The sequence below is a fragment of the Patiria miniata genome, unplaced genomic scaffold, assembly GCF_015706575.1.
Source record: "Patiria miniata isolate m_02_andy unplaced genomic scaffold, ASM1570657v1 HiC_scaffold_5, whole genome shotgun sequence".
Taxonomy (NCBI): domain Eukaryota; kingdom Metazoa; phylum Echinodermata; class Asteroidea; order Valvatida; family Asterinidae; genus Patiria; species Patiria miniata.
In genome coordinates this window covers 11,727,322-11,746,383 of record NW_024037072.1, presented here as the reverse complement: position 1 = coordinate 11,746,383, position 19,062 = coordinate 11,727,322, and the positions used below count along the sequence as shown (strand labels likewise).

Below are 19,062 nucleotides of genomic sequence, written 5' to 3'. Positions count from 1 at the left end.
TAGCCTTTAATGTTCAAATCAAATGAAAAGGCTGAACATTTGGTCTTTGCATTGCAGCAGGTGATTTGACTCCAGCAAGAAAAGAATCCACATTAGGCCAAATCTCTCTCAAGTATAGAGGCTTACAGTCAGCAGTGTGTATTCAAGTCACTGCAAGTCCATCACAAGTCCATCACAAGTCTTTCAGTCTCAAGTCAAGTCACTAGCTATTCAAATGAACTGTGACAGCAGCATTCCTTTGTCATTGTTCGTCCAGTTACTTGTGACTGGACTTGTGAAAGGACTTGAGAAAGGACTTGTGATGGACTTGGGTACAACACTGACAATCAGGAAGATGCAGCCAATGTCAGAGCTGAGAAATGCAAAAAAACTTGGATAGCACAAGGGCGGCTCCATAACACAATTTTTTGGGGGGTCAAATAAAATCGTGTTCCCCCAAAAATGGGTCAAAAAAAATTATGGCTAGGTGTTCGGGGCCCGCTTAAGGGCCAAATTTTTTTTTGATTCTTGATGCTCTATGGTGTGATCGAGGCAATTTCTGCCCTCTTTAACCAATTTTTTTGTGAGGAAAAGATGGTGGTGTACGCAGTGCTTGCCTTTATTACGACGTAACTTTAAAAAAAAAAGCAATGGGGTTCATTTGGGGGGGGGGGGGGGGGGGCGTGGCCCTTGTTGGCTCCCCCCCCCCTAATCCGCCTCTAGGATAGCATGTGAGAAACGCAACTTGTGTTTAAAAAGAAATCTAAACACACATGGGATGAAAAAGCACAACATTTACCTCGTACGTTTTGTCTCTCTTCTTCCAGTTCTTTATCCAGAGTTTACTAGTCCTAGACCCCAACAAGCGACTGACTGCCGCGCAGGCCTTGGACCACCCATGGGTGAAGGGCACAGCCAGCAAGGCACCGCTGCGGAACCTGACTGAGAACATCCAACAGTTCAACGCCAAGAGAAAACTCAAGGTAAGTCAGGCCAGTTCTGGATTTCTTAAGCCTCTGTACTGATGACGTCACACTTTGTTTACTTGTGCACTTTTGTATGGGCTAGGAAGCCGTCATCCCCACTAGGCTCCCATAAGAAAGCACACATGTAAACAAAGAGTGACGTCATCAGTACAGAGGCTAATTATTGGCTACTAGCTGCTTGCTACAACACTGTTTTAGCAATGAAATTTCTGATTTTGTTTTTTCATTGATGTTAAAATTGGTATCAGAATACCAACGAGATACAGATGTCGTTCTTTGTTTATATGTATGCTTTCTTATTGGAGCCAGGTAGGGATGACGTTCCCTCACGACCTCTGTCGGCTGTCATTTTTTGAAGATATGTGCATTTCATACATGTTATTAAAAAAAAAAGGTAAAGGGGACGAATCTGTGTTCACAGGATCTGAGTGCCCATCTCTCTTTCGTTTAGCGATTGGGCCAGACTCATATGCTGCTGTGGGGGGATCGCCCCACTCCTCCACAGCGAGTCTGTTACCTTCCCAGCATTGAATAATGCCAGTACCCATTTAACACCTGGGTTGAGAGGAGTAATTGAGGTAAAGCGCCTTACTCAAGGGCACAACACGCATGTCCACAAAGGGGCTCGAACCCACAACCTCACGATCATGAATCCTGTGCTCCACCGCTAGACCACACGTGCCTACATATTATTGCTAATCATAATTTGTGTTCTTAACACAGGCTGTTACGAACGCAGTCATAATGATGAACAGGCTGCACACGGGGGAGTGGAAGACACCCGTCAGGCCCAGAGCCGCACCCCCGAGCCCGCCCACTGTGGAAACCGAACCGACTGTAGAAGCTCCGCCCATCCAGCCAGCTACACAGGCAGAATGATGCAGTATATGCACACAGCTAGACCTGATTGGGCCCTCCAACTACGTTAGGTTTGAAGATAGTTAAGAGGTTTCACATGGGAATGAATGCATTATGTTTAACTGTCCGTAACTTTTACCGGTTAATTACACTGTTTCGCATCATCTGTACGTGCTCAGTTAGCTATGTGGATCAATTACCTGTAGCAAAATGTACTAAAAAATGGCAGCTTCAGTTAGCTGTGGCTTATTTATGGGAAAGAACGTTGCATTCTGATACCACTTTTTTCATTATAATCATCTAAATGGAGGTTAGCCATTGCAAAAATTATGAAAAGACATGAATCTCCAGGCACTGAGAAACATTTCCAATTTTGTTAGCAAATACTTTGATATTCTTCTTGACTCTCTATAGACTTTGTACAAAACAAACGAAGTGGCATCTGGATACCTCATTCTTTCCCATCTTTAAACACAGACACATGTTCAGTGATTACATAAATTCACAGAGCCTAAGGAAGTTGGAAATCAAGAGTTTACATTGTGTTTCACATTGACGCGTAGCGATTGTATATCTGTCAAAAGTTAGTCGCGTATGAAGTCACAATACCACACAAACTGATGGCCTTTCCAGTGCACTTACTGTGACTGCGTGTAAGCATTCTCACGTAAAACCTCTCTATTTATCTGGCATCTATGGCAAGGAGTATACTGCCAAGGAGTATACTGAAGTTTCATACAAACATCAATAAGAAATAACAGATTCAAAACTTAAAATGCCAACAGGTAAACCAAAGATCAATTTTTTTTACCTCACGACAAAATGGATTTGAGCACACATGTCAAAAGGTACTTGAAATTAATTTGGTTTTGTCTCAATTGGTGATTTTATATCAGACTTTATTTTCCTGTTCTTCGAAATGTGTGGTCAATCCGTCCCTTGCATTGATGGAATAAAGGCAGGGGCACTTCGCTAAGATTTAACCCAGCTAGACTATTGTCTTCCTGATCCTGTGGGTTTAAAGTAAAAAAAAAAGAAGGAATTTCTGTTTTATAGTCAATCGTTTATGAGTTACGAAAAAAATAAACCCCTTTAAGCATGTAAGGGAAAAAAGTTGATTTTAGTGTCATTTTACGCTAATATCAATTGGAAACTAATATCAATACGGGCAGTTCCCAATACATCGTGCCACCAAGAAGTTAAGAGTCCACTTTTTGCAGTGTGAGACAGTCCACACATTCGGAGACGGTCGACAAATTTGCCATGTCGTGGGACACTTACAATTGTTAGATTATCATGTCAGTAGTTTCGCAAGTGTATGATTGGAGTATCTTTTTTTTTTTTTTTTTTTTTTTTTATCAAGATGCGTTTTTACGCGATGCAGCAGTACCTCGATCTATCAAAAAATGTCCTCGAGTTATCTATTGACATTCTTTCAAATCGCGGCAAGTCAGCCATGTTTTTGTCGACCGAAATTTGCAAAATGGACTCCTTGGCAACCTCTTGGTAGTGCACTTAATTTGAAATCGTCCGTATTGGAAATAAAGTGCAGTCTGGATATGTCAGATTGGCATTTGTCTATCCAAGAGAAAGTTGAAATTTCTAAAAAGAGTTCTCCAGAAAATGGAAAACTCAGCAAGTACATGCACTTGCACCCTTTATATTTTTGCGTGCATGGTTGCAATGTTCAAAATGACACTGCAGTAAGATGTATTCGTATAGGATGAATACTCAATGTCACTTGCCAGTCTCACGTTAGCATTAATGTAACACACGTAAGACTAGGATCACCACATTAGCATTTGGACGATCATTCGTTTTAAACATTTTCACAGGCGAGAACGTGCAAATGTTTGTGACTTTTTAGTCTTTTTGTATTTTTTAATAGTTTGATTAAAGATGTGTATCTTATACACATAAAGAGCATGTACTCTGACGAAATGGTTTATGTAAATGTAATAAAAAATAATATGTAACATTCAAATTGTCTTCTTTTCATGCACTATATCCATGGTATGTGATTGACCATTGTACAATCTGGGTGCTGGTTTTTTGGTAGCAAAACATACCCTAGGTTACCATTGAAAATATCACACCATATTAATAGATGCTTTAGCTTGTTTCGAGCCTGTGTTTTGGCACCAACTCAAAATTAACCTTTTAGCCATTGTATTAAATTGTATTAGTCCAAAAAAAACAACATATTTGGTCTCTGGCCAGACCTAAGTTCCGAAATTGATGCGGCGACGCGTTTTTTTTTTTTTTTTTTTTCAAGCTTGGATTGTACAGACAAGGTGGGTACTATTTTGCTTTTGTTGTGTCCTCATATACATTGGTGGGTTTCCCCATTCCTTGGTACAAAACTTTGAGGAGGTGCAGCAATAGAGGGCGCTGCTGTAGCTACTAATTCTTTTTTTGGCCTTACATTGTATTCATTCCTCCATGAGTCAATAAAACCACATAGAGCTGGGGCTATTTGGGGCGGTACGAGGAGTAACAGACAGGGCAGTGTGGGATGGTACGGTGGCTAAAGAAGGGTTAATTAATTAGATTCCGGTATATTTTTTCTGCTATGCTACATGTATGTGTATAGCAATGAACCTAGCAATGAACCTGTCCACAGGCAGAATTAAAAATAACGGTTCTATAATAATACTATGTATAGAGTAGCAAGTGAACATGAAATATTTTAAGTACCAGAAATGTAATTCCACTACTGTTTTGATAATGTAGGTATGTACCTAAACTTTTGTGTAATTTTAACACCTTTTTGTATACTGTGTAGTGTTATTTTAAAAGTGCAGCTATGTAAATCACTTATTCCAGATTTTAATTTTTTTTTACCAGATCGGACTTAACGGCTGATGTTTTTAATACTAAAGAACGGTTATCAGGAATGGTTTTGTAAATGTGTTAATAACGGAGATTAAAGGTTAATGATAAATGTTGAATTGTGTACGTAAATAATGTATATAAAGTTTGTATAACATTTGTTAAAAAGGAAAATGTACTTTTGTGGTGAAAGGAGGAATATTTAGTACTGTAATAATAAGCTCAGAACTAACCATATTTGGATTATACTTAGGCATCTGCTTTAAGAATGTAAAGGGGTCATCCATAAAAATCAACATTTTCTAAAGCGTACAAAAATACTCTTTTTGGCAGACCCCGTCCCCTTTTCCGGAAGAGTTACTTTTGAAAATGTTGATTTTCAAAGATATCCTGAAACAAACAAGTTCGTTCATAGCGCCGCAATTAGTTGTGGAATGGACCATTATCATGTTGCAGTTCCCATTCAAACCAATGTAACCAAAGTGAGGCTGGAAGGAAATATAGTCTGGTTCCTTTGTGCACAAAAACATTGTCATTCAGTACTGTTATTGGATACAGGGAACATGACTAAAATAAAGGTCTATATCAGCATCTTGAAGCTAGGCTGGCTAGGCTCATGAGGCACTTGCCGAACGCGCACACGCACGCAAATGCAACTCAGCGCTACTAAAGTGGCGGCTGAAAAGGGCAGCATCGCGTATGTTTGTTACCGGCGCGTAGGCGTAGAACATGAAGCTGAATGACAATGGCTTCACCCATGAATCACGAGCTGGTCCGGAGTTCGCCGAGTTGAGGCATCCGTGTTTTTTTTTATGAAAGATCTTCTGAAAGCCCATCACCCCCCCAAAAATACTGAATTTCAAAAGCGTTCATTGGTCTAAGTTAACCGCCTCCCCGGCCCCTTGAGCGTAAATATTGTAAGCGTTAAAATGTCGATTGTTATGGATGACCCTTAAGTCACTTCCTCAGTTTTGGTTGATCCACTTCATCCCAACGTGAAGTGGAGAGAGTTACAGTAGAAATCAGCCAAAAATCAACCAAGAGACACCTTTCCCGAAATAAACCATCTTGTATTTGTTGTACTGTATTACAATTCCTACATTTGTAGTTTCATTATTAACAATGGAAAACATCAATAGCAAATTCCACCTTCAGAAAACACACATGTATAATCATCCGTCCGTCTGTCGTTGAGGTTTTAGTACATGTATGGTTCCACCAGCAACTTCACCTGCAACTGTCCCCTAGCTGGTAGTTGGCACTTGGACTTGCCTGGTACTTCCTACCATTTGGATAGTCATGCCTTGCGCGTGCAGCAGATAGCTCATGTTTCTTCCCTGATGCACTGGCACATCGACCAATGAAAGAAGCGCTTTTACTCATAAATATGCATGAGATGCAATACGGAATATCTGTAATGGGCTTTGAATTATTACTTTAACGACACCTTTCCTCAGAGGCAGGAAAAAAAACCCATTGCTTCCTAGTCTACAGCTGCTTTGCATTGCTGTTTTGTGTCAAGAGGCTTCCGAATTTCCTGTTTAGAATAGCATATAATTCCTGTATTGTTGTCATGTTTGTTGGAAAAGAGAAATTATATAAACGGGCTACAAAGGGTGGAACGGGGGGGGGGGGGGGGGTGCAATGGGGGCCCCCCCCAAAAAAATACGAACCCAATTAATTTTTTTAAGTGGCGTCGCAATAAAGGCAGGCACTGCATGCATACACCACCATCTTTTTCCTCCAAAAGATTTGGTTAAAGTGGTCAGAAATAGCCTCAGATCGCACCACAGAGCATCTAGAATCCATTTTTTGTTTTGCGGGGCTCTTAAGCGGGCCTGAACCCCACCCCTTTTTTTTTTTGGTCCTACTTTTTGGGAAACCAAAATGTTTTTGCCCCCCCCCCCCAAAAAAAATTGTGTTCTGGATCCACCCATGTGGGTTACGTTCAAACACCCAGGCTCTGCTGAAGTTGGTTTTCATGGTTCAGTGAAACAACGATCAGGGCCCAATTTCTTGGCTCTGCTTACAGTTAACAAAGGTCCTGGGGCCCAATTTCACGGCGCTGCTAGGCACAAAAACTTGCTTAACACAAAAAAAGTCTGGCATATAAAAAAGCAGGTTACCAGCCAAAACTCCATGTGATGTAAATTGCTCGTGATAAATGTTCAGCTGTTTTCACTTGGAGTTTTGGCTGGTAACCTGCTAAAGTCAGACTTTTTGTGCTGAGCATTTTTGTGTGCTTAGCAGCACCGTGAAATTGGGGAGCAGATCATTTTGTGCTTGCTTGTAAGAGTATTTCACAAGTTAGCAAGGAAATTTGGCCTCTGCGTATGCGTTCATCCTGCAACTATTAAGGATTCTGTGCTTACAGGGTTAGCACAGAATTTTTCTGCTAGTGCCGTTAGCACAAAATGGTGACAGTTGGCACGGAATTCTGTGGTTAGCAGAGCAATAAAATTGGGCCCTGATGTATCTTGGGTTTTCCCCCTTGCGATGACTAAATGCATCTTTGGTTTTCAAAGAATATATACTCATCTGCCAAACTAACACCAAAAAGTACCACATTGTTACAAAACTTTAAATTGGAGCTTCCAGAGAAACAAGCCTCTCAATTGTTTATTTCACATGGGCAGAGTTATTTTAAAAAGCTGAAAACAATTTGTTTTATTAAAAGGTTTTTCTTGATCAACATTATCATGGCTTACGCATATACATGTGTTCAACTTTTGTATGAACATGAACTGTACTGCACATAGAAAAGAATATAGCTTTATTACATATTCACATAGTATTTTCCAATATGAAAATGTTAATTCACCAATTGTTTTTGTAGAGAATGCTGATGAAATTAACAAGCTGTACAAAATAACTTTCCTAAAACATTTTAGTACATTGTAAAAGAATGTAGTTCCTTACATGTACGATGTATACAACCTATCTACATGTACATGTATTTGTATACAATCAACAGTTAAATTCCAAGTTTATGACAGTACAGGTATCTGTAAATAGTTTTGACTTTTGGCAAAAAACTATTTTTTATTTTCAAATGTGTGCAAATCATTCTGTAATAAAATAAATGTAATTTATTTCATAATAAATGTAATTTATTTCATTCCAAAACAAAATTTGATGTAAAGACACAATTTGGTCATCTGCTTTATAACTTAAATAAAACTAAGAAATTTGGTTTAGTCTCGTCAAACCTAACACTATATTTGATGAGCGTCTTTTTGTTTTGTATAGTAGTCATAATCATGTAATTATGGAAATACACAAGCATGTACATTCATGGGACACATTCAAAATGCTTGTTATTTGCCCCTTAAAGGCAATATTAACTGATTGAGAATCTACGTGAGAGCAGAATTTGATATTGTTGAATGAATAAAGTTTTTTAACGCACGGAGCTGCGTCATTATTATCCCAGCTCACTGGACCGATTCAATTTTCCAAAGGCAATCTCAGCTCCCTGGGGAGTATACCTGTACTGCTCGATGCTGCCATTTCAGCACAATGTAGCTAAAGTCAATCACAATCTCTGCCCTCACAGGCGCTATAGGTGGGGAGAAGCAATGAGTGACAAAGTACCTTGCCCAAGGGCACAACCCCAGGCTGGATTTGAACCCACGACCTGCAGAATTACATGCAGACCATAAGTTCAATTCTCCAGACCACAGCACTCCACACACAAAACAAGAGTGCAATTGTTCTCACCATACATGTACATTACAGTGAAATCTCGATACGTCAAACCTCAAGGGAACAGGTTCAAAATTTGACTTCAGCAGAGTTTTGAGCTAAGCAGGGTTGTATAAATACTACCGAAGGCAATGGATTCTTTGTTTAACTTAACAGTTGTGAGTTATCAGAGTTTGACTAATGGAGATTTCACTGTATATGGTTTCTGTGTTTTCACATCACTATCAAGTTTTGTGAAGACTCCTCTTTGGGAAATATGTCTTGATGTAGAAATTTAATGAAAAGTCACTAAAAAGGTTGCAAGTTGAAACCCTAGGGCTTCTTGAAATTCTGGTTATTTCAGATGCATATGGATATGTTATGTTCTGTGTGGATCTCAATACTCCTATTGACATACATGTAAGTCATTTGGCAGTGCATGCTTTAGCATGATGTACATGATTGTGACAAGTTGGATATACTACGCTGAATTCTATTGGTTAGTTGGCCAAACTCTGTGAACAGACGGGTGTGATTACAACCAATCCCAAACCTTTTCTCTTTTTGTACAAGTATCTAACTGATAAAGTACTATTTAGAACAACACCTGTATAGTTTAAGACAAGCAGAAATTTTCCAGTATTATTTTTAACATGAAAAAGTGTACGCATAGTTGTATTTAACTGATAACCTTTTTGACAGAAAAAATACATGTAAACATAAATGAAAAACAATAAAGAAGAAAATGGGACAAACTTACAGCCTTCACAAATCATGACTTCATTATTCTGCATTTGTAAATACCTAAGATAGTTTACCCATTCCTATTGGTCAAGAGCCTGTCATGTGGGTGGTTTTAAATGGTTGATAAAACACTGACTGGTTTTAAACACTTTTTTTCCGGTGTCGCATGGAATTTGGACTCGCATGAAATCTGTTCCCTTTTTAGCCTTTTATTGGTTGAACCCTCGCATGTGACCAGTCACTCTCATAGTTATCTGCATGCGCAATACTACCAAAAGTCTATCTTTCATAGAGTCCTGAATGCACACTATACAGAATGTACTGGCTCCGCTGCATTCCGTGCCACATCGCACAGTATGCATGCGGCATGCGCACACCAATCTCCATATAAGGAGATTTTTTAGTACTACTCGCAAGAGGCACATACCATAAACATGGCTAATGGGGTGTTTCACAAAACATGGAAGTAAAATAAAATTGTTGGAAATTTATAATTTTTTACTTGTTTTTACTTTTTAACCAAATGTATTATGAATGGGGAATAAATATGTGTTTGGCCGGTATACATGTAAATTTATTGATTACCAATAATGACCCTCGCCTTTGGCTTGGGCCATCATCCGTGTCCAGGCCCCTAGCCAGTTTTCAACGTACTTGTTTAAAAAATGACAAGCACATTATTCTACAATAGTTTCTACTCATGTTCTTCTATTGGGTACAGTACATTTACTTGCTGGTAATTCCTCTGGCCCAGATACATGCACGTACCTGTGCATACCCTACAACTGTAAGTTTGATGTCCCTTTTCTTATTGATTTTTTTCCTTTTTTCCATTTTTTTCAACAAATGAATACAACCTTTGCATGAATATTCCTCCTTTTCCAGAACAAAGTTGCTCATTTTTTCCTCTTTTTTTCCCCTTTTGCTTTTCCCACTGAACGTCGGCATCACATGACAAGTTTAAGGCCACATCATCTGTTCATATACATTTTACAAGCACTGTATTCAGTGTAAGATGGGGCTACCCCAAATATACCGAATATTAGATCATCAACCAAATATTTGAATAGCTTTTTGCTGGTTCGAATATTCGAAGAAAACAAAGAAGACAAATAACTATGCGCGTACACTCATGACTGTGTTATATTAATTGTCAGATGCCACTTTTTTTGATACCCCAGCAAGTCAATTACTTTTGAAATATGCCGATATCCACATGAAAATCTTGATGCTACAAGAAGGCGCACGTATATGTTGATCAGTGGCCCATAATTTTGATCGACGCATGCAAATTTTAATAGACGTGATTTGCATGTAACTTTTGACTGGTGCAGCGCACAGTTGCAGCTGGCTTGATTGGCGAGTTTTGAATATTTGAATATTCAGTCTAATGCATTTCGAATAATCGAATACTAAATTATTCCAAAATGGACAACCCTAATGTACGATGAGCAATTCATACTACAAAGCTTCTTGTATCATAAAAAAACTCTAACATGTCGATAATTATTTCTTGGACAACTTTCTCTCTCTCTCGTCTCTGTAACTCCCAAGAACCTCCGTCTCCCATGCCCTCTTTTTCTTCCGCAGGCGTTTTGCCCGTTTCGAAGGAAGACGCCTTATTGCACTGTCGTCCAAATGTTCATCTGACTTTTCCTCCCCACTGGCGCTGCCATCCAAAGAACAGCTACGGTCACTCTCTGATGAGGGTAGACAAATGCGTCGCTTCTTTCTGATCACTGGATGCTTTCTTTGCTGCTTTCTCTGCCGATAGTTGCAGATGAGCTCCTCATGGGATGGTTTGTTTATCCCTGAAGTGTCCGAGTGACCTGGTGTACCATCACTAGAGCTACTTGTGGCTATGAATGAGTCCTCACTGTCTGTACCGTATTGGCCTTGATCCACGCCATTAGGGTCGTTGTCAGTGTCCGAGTCTGTACTGTCGTTTTCGAAATCTGGCATGCCATCGCTAGAGCTACTTGTGTCTTCCAATGACTCTTCACCCTCTGCCTGATACCGGTACTTGGCTTTATAATAAAGACGGACTTTATTCATGCCATTCGATTTGTCAATGTCCTCACTTTGGATGCGTTTTTCTGTCTTGACTTCTATCTTGATTTCAGGAACTGGGGCTTTGACCGGTTCACTTCCAGACGGACCTGGGGGGATTACCCAAGGCTGGTTCGGTTCATCATCAGACGGACTGCTTTTGATCGCTGAAAATGACCCCATACCTGTTGACCTGCTGTCTTCTGCTTCATTTGAAGTCTCTTCCTTGACTTCAAGCTTAACTTGAATTGGTGGGGCTTCAACAAGTTCACTTCCAGATGGGTCTTGGGTGGATGCCCTAGGCTGGTCCTCCTCCTCATCATCAGAAGACCCATCACTCTGAATGGAGACTCTGACATGCCGTTTCTTTCTCTGACTTGGTAAAGGCACATCCTCCTCGCTGCTGGTCTCGGAACCGGACGACAGACTTGCTGGCAGCCTTTGCTTGTGAGTCTTCAAGGGTCTGGCTAACTCCTCTTCGCTATCGCTTCTGCTACCTGCTGATCCTGTTATTCTCCTTTGATTTCTACCCCTGCGCGAGATGGGCTTCTCAGGTGTCTTGCTTTGCTCGTCACCTTCACTAGTGCTATCGGAGGAAGAGTTTGACTGAATACTCCCCTCTTGTGTTGATTCATCACTGCTGCTGGAAGAGCCATCATCAATAAAATTGTCATCCGAAAACTCATCAAATAGGTCGATTCCATCTGGATTGTTGTAGTAGTTTCGCCTATGTTAGGGAAGATAGGGAATACCGTAGATGGAGATTAATAAGTATAGCCTCAACAATAGATACATATTCATGTACGTACATGTATTTGGAACTTAGATGTCCCACAAGTCAGTCACAAGTCATCCAGTTCAAAGTCAAGTCACAATCTACATGTACATAGATGTATTCCAACATCTCAAATGAACTGACAATGGAATTCTTTTGTTGCCCTTCATCCCCTTCTGACTAGTGACCAGATTTAAGATGGACTCGACTACAACCCTAGAACATGCAGGTGTCAAACAAACGTCCAATGCCTTACGCCCAAAAAGTCAAACTGTTTAGTCTGATTCAAGAGTCAAATACAAAGTAATGTGTCTGAAAATGATGTACATGTAGATCTACACATGTATCTGCATACGGGTCATTCCGTGTCAAATCAACACGCTTTTGGACCCGACCCTCACAGATTGAAACGATATTTGGTGTGATGATTGGCCTATATGAGAAACCCCCAGAACTGATTTTTTTTGTAAATTGACTCGTTAGTTTTTGAGATACGGGTCAACGAACTTTTGACTAATTAGCATGACCTCCGAACTTTAAATACTTGTATCTCAAAAACTATAGCGCCTACAAAGCCAAGTTGTACATCATATTAAAGCTCTTTGAATGGCCTCCATTTCATAAAATAAAACCAAAATCGTAGCATGAAGTGCAGAGAAAATGCGTAACAAAATGACCTTTGACCTCGAATTACGAAAAACAATATGCTTCAAATTTTGTAATTTTTTTTCAAATGTTAGTTTATGATGTCAGCAACAATCTTAACAAAAAATTGGGATGGGCGCTCTTAAAGTTTTTAGGTTATGATTTTTTGAAGAAAGCCTGTCCATGAAAAAGTATGCATAATATTAAATGTACATGTATGTACATGTACATGTACATGTATACTTGTACTGTGTACATATGTACATGTGCCATTTTACTTGTGCATCATGTTTGCCCTTTACAATCATATAGTCTCAACTCAAAGGGCAGAACAAAATTACTTATAAAAAATATGTTATACCGGTCTATGTTACTTTCATTTTTTGCTCAACCAAAGTCTGTGTTGCAGTGTTCATCTCCTCGGCGGAGATCTTGTATACGCGTCCTGTTTCAGTGAACGGTTCCACTGCTGTTAGTACATCCTTGCCATGAATTACAAGTGTGTCTGGTCGATAGGGGAACTTGAAAGATGGAGATGGCCCATGGGGATGAAGGAAACTCAGTTCCACTTCTTGGGATGCTGGAAGGATCTCCTGAACACATGCTAGCCACCAGTAACAGTCATACATCACTGTAACATACCCCTTGATATCTGCAAAATCAATACATGCAGTTTGTCCATGGACTTGGAGACAAACTGGTTCCTCCCTTGAGTCTGATGAGGAGGAAAAATCACGCACCTTAATTTTGTCTTTAGACATCGGACAAAAACAGTGCAGCTTTTGTGTTCCTGGAATGGTACGTGCAATTTGGAATCTTTGCCTGAGAATATCCGCTTCATTCTTGTATTGCTCTGTTGTTGCAAAAGCGAAGTCCATTCTGAGGGGTCATAATCTGCTGATCCAAAGGTCGCTGGAGACTAGCTCTTGCTGCAAGGCGTTTAACAGTTCCTCCAATTCCATCAGATGGGCCTTTCCCGTGGGAGATTGCAAAAAAATGCCAATCTGCTGGTACACCAAAATCCTCTTCGTGATGGCACAAGTTGATGAAATTCTTGAGGTTCTTGTACTGAGCAGCACAACCATCTGAGAAGTACAATATCTTCTTGAAACTTCCAATCTTATTAGTGAGAAATTGAAGGAGCAATTTCTGGAACAGATGTACTGTTACAGTATCATGGGTATTACAGTCTGAGATGACGACAAAGCTTAGGTGCTCATCAAGTTTGCCTTCTTGTTGGAAGTAGCACACCTAGGGGTGAATTGTAGCCTGTAGATTGTTCCAGTAGAATGACTGGGCAGCATCCTGAACTACAAAACTGTAATTTTCTGCAAAATCTGCAATGACCAAGATTTCGCTTGGTTCCATGTTGTCTGTAGTGTGCTGGAGAAAGTGACTCTGCTGTTTGGCAATAAAGTCATGATGTAGTAACTTGCGGAGAGTAGCCATGAAGGAATCCAAAAAATCATCCACTGTATGAATTTTGGTTTCAAGTGTTAAACTGTTGAACGCCTTGCAGCAAGAGCTAGTCTCCAGCGACCTTTGGATCAGCAGATCATGACCCCTTGGCAGCTGTATGAATTTGCTACTTCTCAGAGAAAGAGTACTGACTTCGCTTTTGCAACAACAGAGCAATACAAGAATGAAGCGGATATTCTCAGGCAAAGATTCCAAATTGCACGTACCATTCCAGGAACACAAAAGCTGCACTGTTTTTGTCCGATGTCTAAAGACAAAATTAAGGTGCATGATTTTTCCTCCTCCTCAGACTCAAGGGAGGAACCAGTTTGTCTCCAAGTCCATGGACAAACTGCATGTATTGATTTTGCAGATATCAAGGGGTATGTTACAGTGATGTATGACTGTTACTGGTGGCTAGCATGTGTTCAGGAGATCCTTCCAGCATCCCAAGAAGTGGAACTGAGTTTCCTTCATCCCCATGGGCCATCTCCATCTTTCAAGTTCCCCTATCGACCAGTAATTCATGGCAAGGATGTACTAACAGCAGCGGAACCGTTCACTGAAACAGGACGCGTATACAAGATCTCCGCCGAGGAGATGAACACTGCAACACAGACTTTGGTTGAGCAAAAAATGAAAGTAACGTAGACCGGAATAACATATTTTGTATAAGTAATTTTGTTCTGCCCTTAATATATATATGAGTTGAGACTATATGGTTGTAAAGGGCAAACATGATGCACAGGTAAAATGTACACATGTACATGTACACAGTACAAGTATACATGTACATGTACATGTACATGTACATTTAATATTATGCATACTTTTTCATGGACAGGCTTTCTTCAAAAAATCATAACTTAAAAACTTTAAGAGCGCCCATCCCAATTTTTTTTTAAGATTGTTGCTGACATCATTAACTAACATTTGAAAAAAAATTACAAAATTTGAAGCATATTGTTTTTCGTAATTCGAGGTCAAAGGTCATTTTGTTACGCATTTTCTCTGCACTTCATGCTACGATTTTGGTTTTATTTTATGAAATGGAGGCCATTCAAAGAGCTTTAATATGATGTACAACTTGGCTTTGTAGGCGCTATAGTTTTTGAGATACAAGTATTTAAAGTTCGGAGGTCATGCTAATTAGTCAAAAGTTCGTTGACCCGTATCTCAAAAACTAACGAGTCAATTTACAAAAAAATTCAGTTCTGGGGGTTTCTCATATAGGCCAATCATCACACCAAATATCGTTTCAATCTGTGAGGGTCGGGTCCAAAAGCGTGTTGATTTGACACGGAATGACCCATACCATACTTTCCTTGTGGCCTTTGACACTTTTTGTCAGTGTTGTAGTCGAGTACTTTTATCCGAGTACAAAGTACTGCCAAATACAAAGTACTACCAAGTACCACCGAGTACCAAGCTATCGAGTACCATCTGAGTACTTTAACCCTTGGGATTGAGTACAGGGACCCGAGTCCAAGTTCTTGGACCCTGAAGTACAAGTGTTGTGAAGCTGAGTCTGAATAATTGAACCTCCAGTATATGGACCTCAGACCTCCGAGGAGAGTACACACTTTATAGAGTCCTCACATGAAAAAAAAATTAAACTCTCAGTAAATATCGATAAAACTATTTAGTAACTATTAATAACACGAAGTACGTGCGTCTCCAAGTGAGGAATTTTTTTTCATTCAAAACTAAATTACTTGATTTTTCCCCGAGCCCTAATAATCGAGTACGGGTACTTTGATGATGGAGTACGATATCGAATAGCCAAGTCCGAGAACTTGCCTCTCGAGTAGAGTACTGAGTAAGAGTACTACAACACTTTTTCTTGTAGTACCCTAAGACACAGCCTCACAGGCATCTCCTGAGTTGTAACCAAGCAGTCTCAAGTCATCACAAGCATAATCCGTGACAAATCAACGGTGACAAAGTCATTACTTTGTCATTGTTTTATCCCATACACACTGAGACTGACTCGATTGCAACTCTAAGCATCCCAATATAACATGGAAACTTGGAACACTGTATGAATGACTTACTCTTTGACAAAGTTATTGACCAATTTCCGTGGGGTGTATTTTCTGTAATTCTTAAACGGTGTCTCGTCATCGGCCACTTTGTCCAGCGCCTCTTTGCGACTCGGCAGGTTGAACTTCTGCTTGGACTTCTCGCTCAGTCGCAGGGAGAAGTGGCGAGAAGTAGATGGGGAGGTGGGTGAACACTATGAAAGAAAGTAATAGACATAAAAGAGTAAGACATTGATACAGGAAAACAGTATTTACCATGAAGGCACTTGAAATGTTTCAGCACAGCAACCCCCCTCCCCTTTCATTTTACAAATAGCTGCCACACTGAAAATGTACAGTAAAGTTACATGTACATAGTGAGCTAGGGGAAGGGGGATGTACAGGCCGCATGGGGGGGGGGGGGGGTGTGTACCCACTCACTTAATTTTGCGGCTCTGTACGCAACATCCCCTTTCATTATTTAGGGCAAACTAGACCTACATGTATCACACAATCACAACAATCCAATTGTCGATTTACTGCACACTTGTGATCTACAATGTATCTGTAAATATGTTCTTCTTTCACTGACCTATGATGTCCTTCTTCAGTTATTCAACTGAGGCCATGAGAATGAAAGTTTTAGATTTGCGTCCGGCAATTTTCCGGATGACAGGAGTTTTTTTCCATTATTCATTGTTTTATTTCAAGTGAGTTTCTTCCTGAATACCATCTGGAAGGAACGCTGTCTCTCAGGAAAAACAAAGCTCAGCCTGTACAATAGCCTGGTCCTGTCAATCCTGTTGTATGGCTCAGAGACATGGACCCTCTCCGCTGAGCTAGAACGAAAGCTGGATGCATTCGACACAAAGGCCCTCCGCCATATCGAAGGTATTAATTGGCAGAATTTTGTGAGTAACAAAGACCTCCGTCTTCTCACCAATCAACCCCTGGTCTCACATCTCATTCGCGCCTCACGTCTTCGGCTTTTTGGGCATATTGCTCGAGCTGACCCACAGATGGAGCATGCTCTTCTGCTGAAGGAGCCTCCCCCAAACTTGCCCCGTCCAAGGGGTCGCCCCCGTTTGCGTTGAACAGACAACTTGGAGGAAGACCTCAGGGCAATGGGGCTGAATCTGTCAGCCGGTTGGAGACTTGCCCAGAACCGACTGGACTGGAACCTGCGCTGTCCAAATGCTACGCTCTTCCCGAGCATGGGAAATTGATGATGATGATGATGATGATGCTACGGGCAGGTGCGGGAGATGGACGCAATCTAAAATCTTCATTCTCAAGGCCTGAATTATTGCAAACTCCAACTTACATGTACATGTAATTCATATCATACACTAATGTTAGACCCGTAAACATGCAGGCGTCAATAACAACGCCACGTTCCAGAGTTACGTAGAAACACTCGACGCACGCAATTATACGGGTACCCGGACGGCTCCTACCATTTCGCGCGTGCATGACTCAGAGTACCATCGTACTGAATAAACCGTGCGTGACCTCAGAAAATCAAAAGTTTTGCTCATACGTTTGTCGTTGTGTTTAAGTCGTTTTTTTTTCCCCTCAAATTTCTTGGCAATGCGTAATCCTATGCTCGGGTACATTTAGAGAAAGCTTCGTAAGTAGCCTAACAAGTTACTTCTGTAGCCCCACTAGTGTGGCCTCGGTATTGCTGCGCTGTACAATCTCTCAACCGATAATACTAATAGCGCGCAAACATACAGTCTGGGCAATTCCATTTAAAAAGAAAGAGCCGTCGCATTGCAACTTGCACACCAGATAGACAAGATCGATTTGCATAAACGCGACGTCACAGCTTTGGGGTCACGCTTCTTACATTAAAAATGGCTGCCATCCCCAGATGTTTTTCGCGTGCATATGAACTCCACTCTCCAGAAAGATGCCAACATTTCTAGAAAAATTGGATATAAGGTCTGATTATTACTAAATATAAGGACAACTAAACAACCCGGAGGAAAGAAGCTGAGACATCATAGCATACAACCGTAGTAGCTGGAGTTACCCAGCCCTGAGTTTTATCATTGGGTTGTCATCTAGGACAACCCAATGATAAAACTCAGGGCTGGGTAACTCCAGCTACAACCGTAGTAGCCCTATGTAAAACAATTTGCGCCTTTTTTGGACAAACTCCTCAGTAGGTTGGGGAACCTGGCGTGTGTGGCCAGAGGTACAGCGCAGCAATACCGCGGCCACACTTTTGGGGCTACTTCTGTTAATACTGGCGAGATGACGTGCCGCTACTTCGTTCTAGTTCTGGAACTGGAAGTAACGTGCCGCGTAACAATTTCGAGCGTTTTTACGCGAGGCTGGAACGTGGCGTTGTTATTGACGCCACATATACGGGTCTTATTCATAGGCAAGAACTATGAGAACAGAAAGAGAAAGACAGACATGATCAATGAACGACAAACAGACATAACAATGATAACAATCAACCATGCCTACATGATGATGATGATAATGCGCCTATCATATCAAATGTTTTGGTCACTCAAATTAACAATAACATTGACGTACTAATGGAAAGGCAATCACTACACTAGACTAGTGCGCCACACGTATAAAGTCGGGGCATGGTCGGGGATTGTCACTTAAATTTTGCCCGTGGGGTGGGGAATTTGTCACTTCAAAAGTGACAATCCCCACGTCTTGGGTGGGGCAGCCTGGGAGGGGAGGGGTGGGGGAAACAATTGATATTGATAAATTGTATTATTTGTAAACATAACAAAACAAATTTGCTTTCAATTAACAAATGCACATGTGGCTTACTTAATCAATAAAAGATAAAACCAAGGGCCTCAGCTATACAGCCGAATCTTATTACCTGTAAATCAGTCATGGTTCCTTCCTCCAGACCATGGAATAAAAAGCAGACAAATTTGGAACCGGAAAGTGGATGGATTTACGGGTTTACGCGCGCTGATCTACTGATGAACACAGCGCCCTCTCTTGATTCCATAAATCTGACGTTTGATTCAGTCTGGTTCCTTTGTGCCGT

At 40.7% G+C, this 19,062-nt stretch overlaps 2 protein-coding genes across 2 annotated transcripts in view; one reads left to right on the top strand and one right to left on the bottom strand.

Annotated features, from left to right (window-relative positions):
- LOC119741223 (calcium/calmodulin-dependent protein kinase type IV-like) overlaps window positions 1-5,803 on the top strand; it is a 40,256-nt gene extending 34,453 nt beyond the window's left edge. The window contains exons 7-8 of the mRNA XM_038216962.1: window positions 807-962; window positions 1,689-5,803. Coding sequence (XP_038072890.1) covers window positions 807-962; window positions 1,689-1,844 — 312 coding nt within the window. The 3' untranslated portion in view covers window positions 1,845-5,803. The remainder of the gene's footprint in view (window positions 1-806; window positions 963-1,688) is intronic.
- Window positions 5,804-9,554: 3,751 nt separating this feature from the next.
- Window positions 9,555-18,987, bottom strand: LOC119741222 (suppressor protein SRP40-like). Its single transcript, XM_038216961.1, has 3 exons — window positions 18,889-18,987; window positions 16,065-16,246; window positions 9,555-11,859 (listed from the first exon to the last, which is right to left on the bottom strand). The coding sequence occupies exons 1-3, from the start codon at window positions 18,901-18,903 to the stop codon at window positions 10,590-10,592; spliced, it is 1,467 nt and encodes a 488-aa protein (XP_038072889.1). The 5' UTR covers window positions 18,904-18,987; the 3' UTR covers window positions 9,555-10,589.
- Window positions 18,988-19,062: the final 75 nt, after the last annotated feature.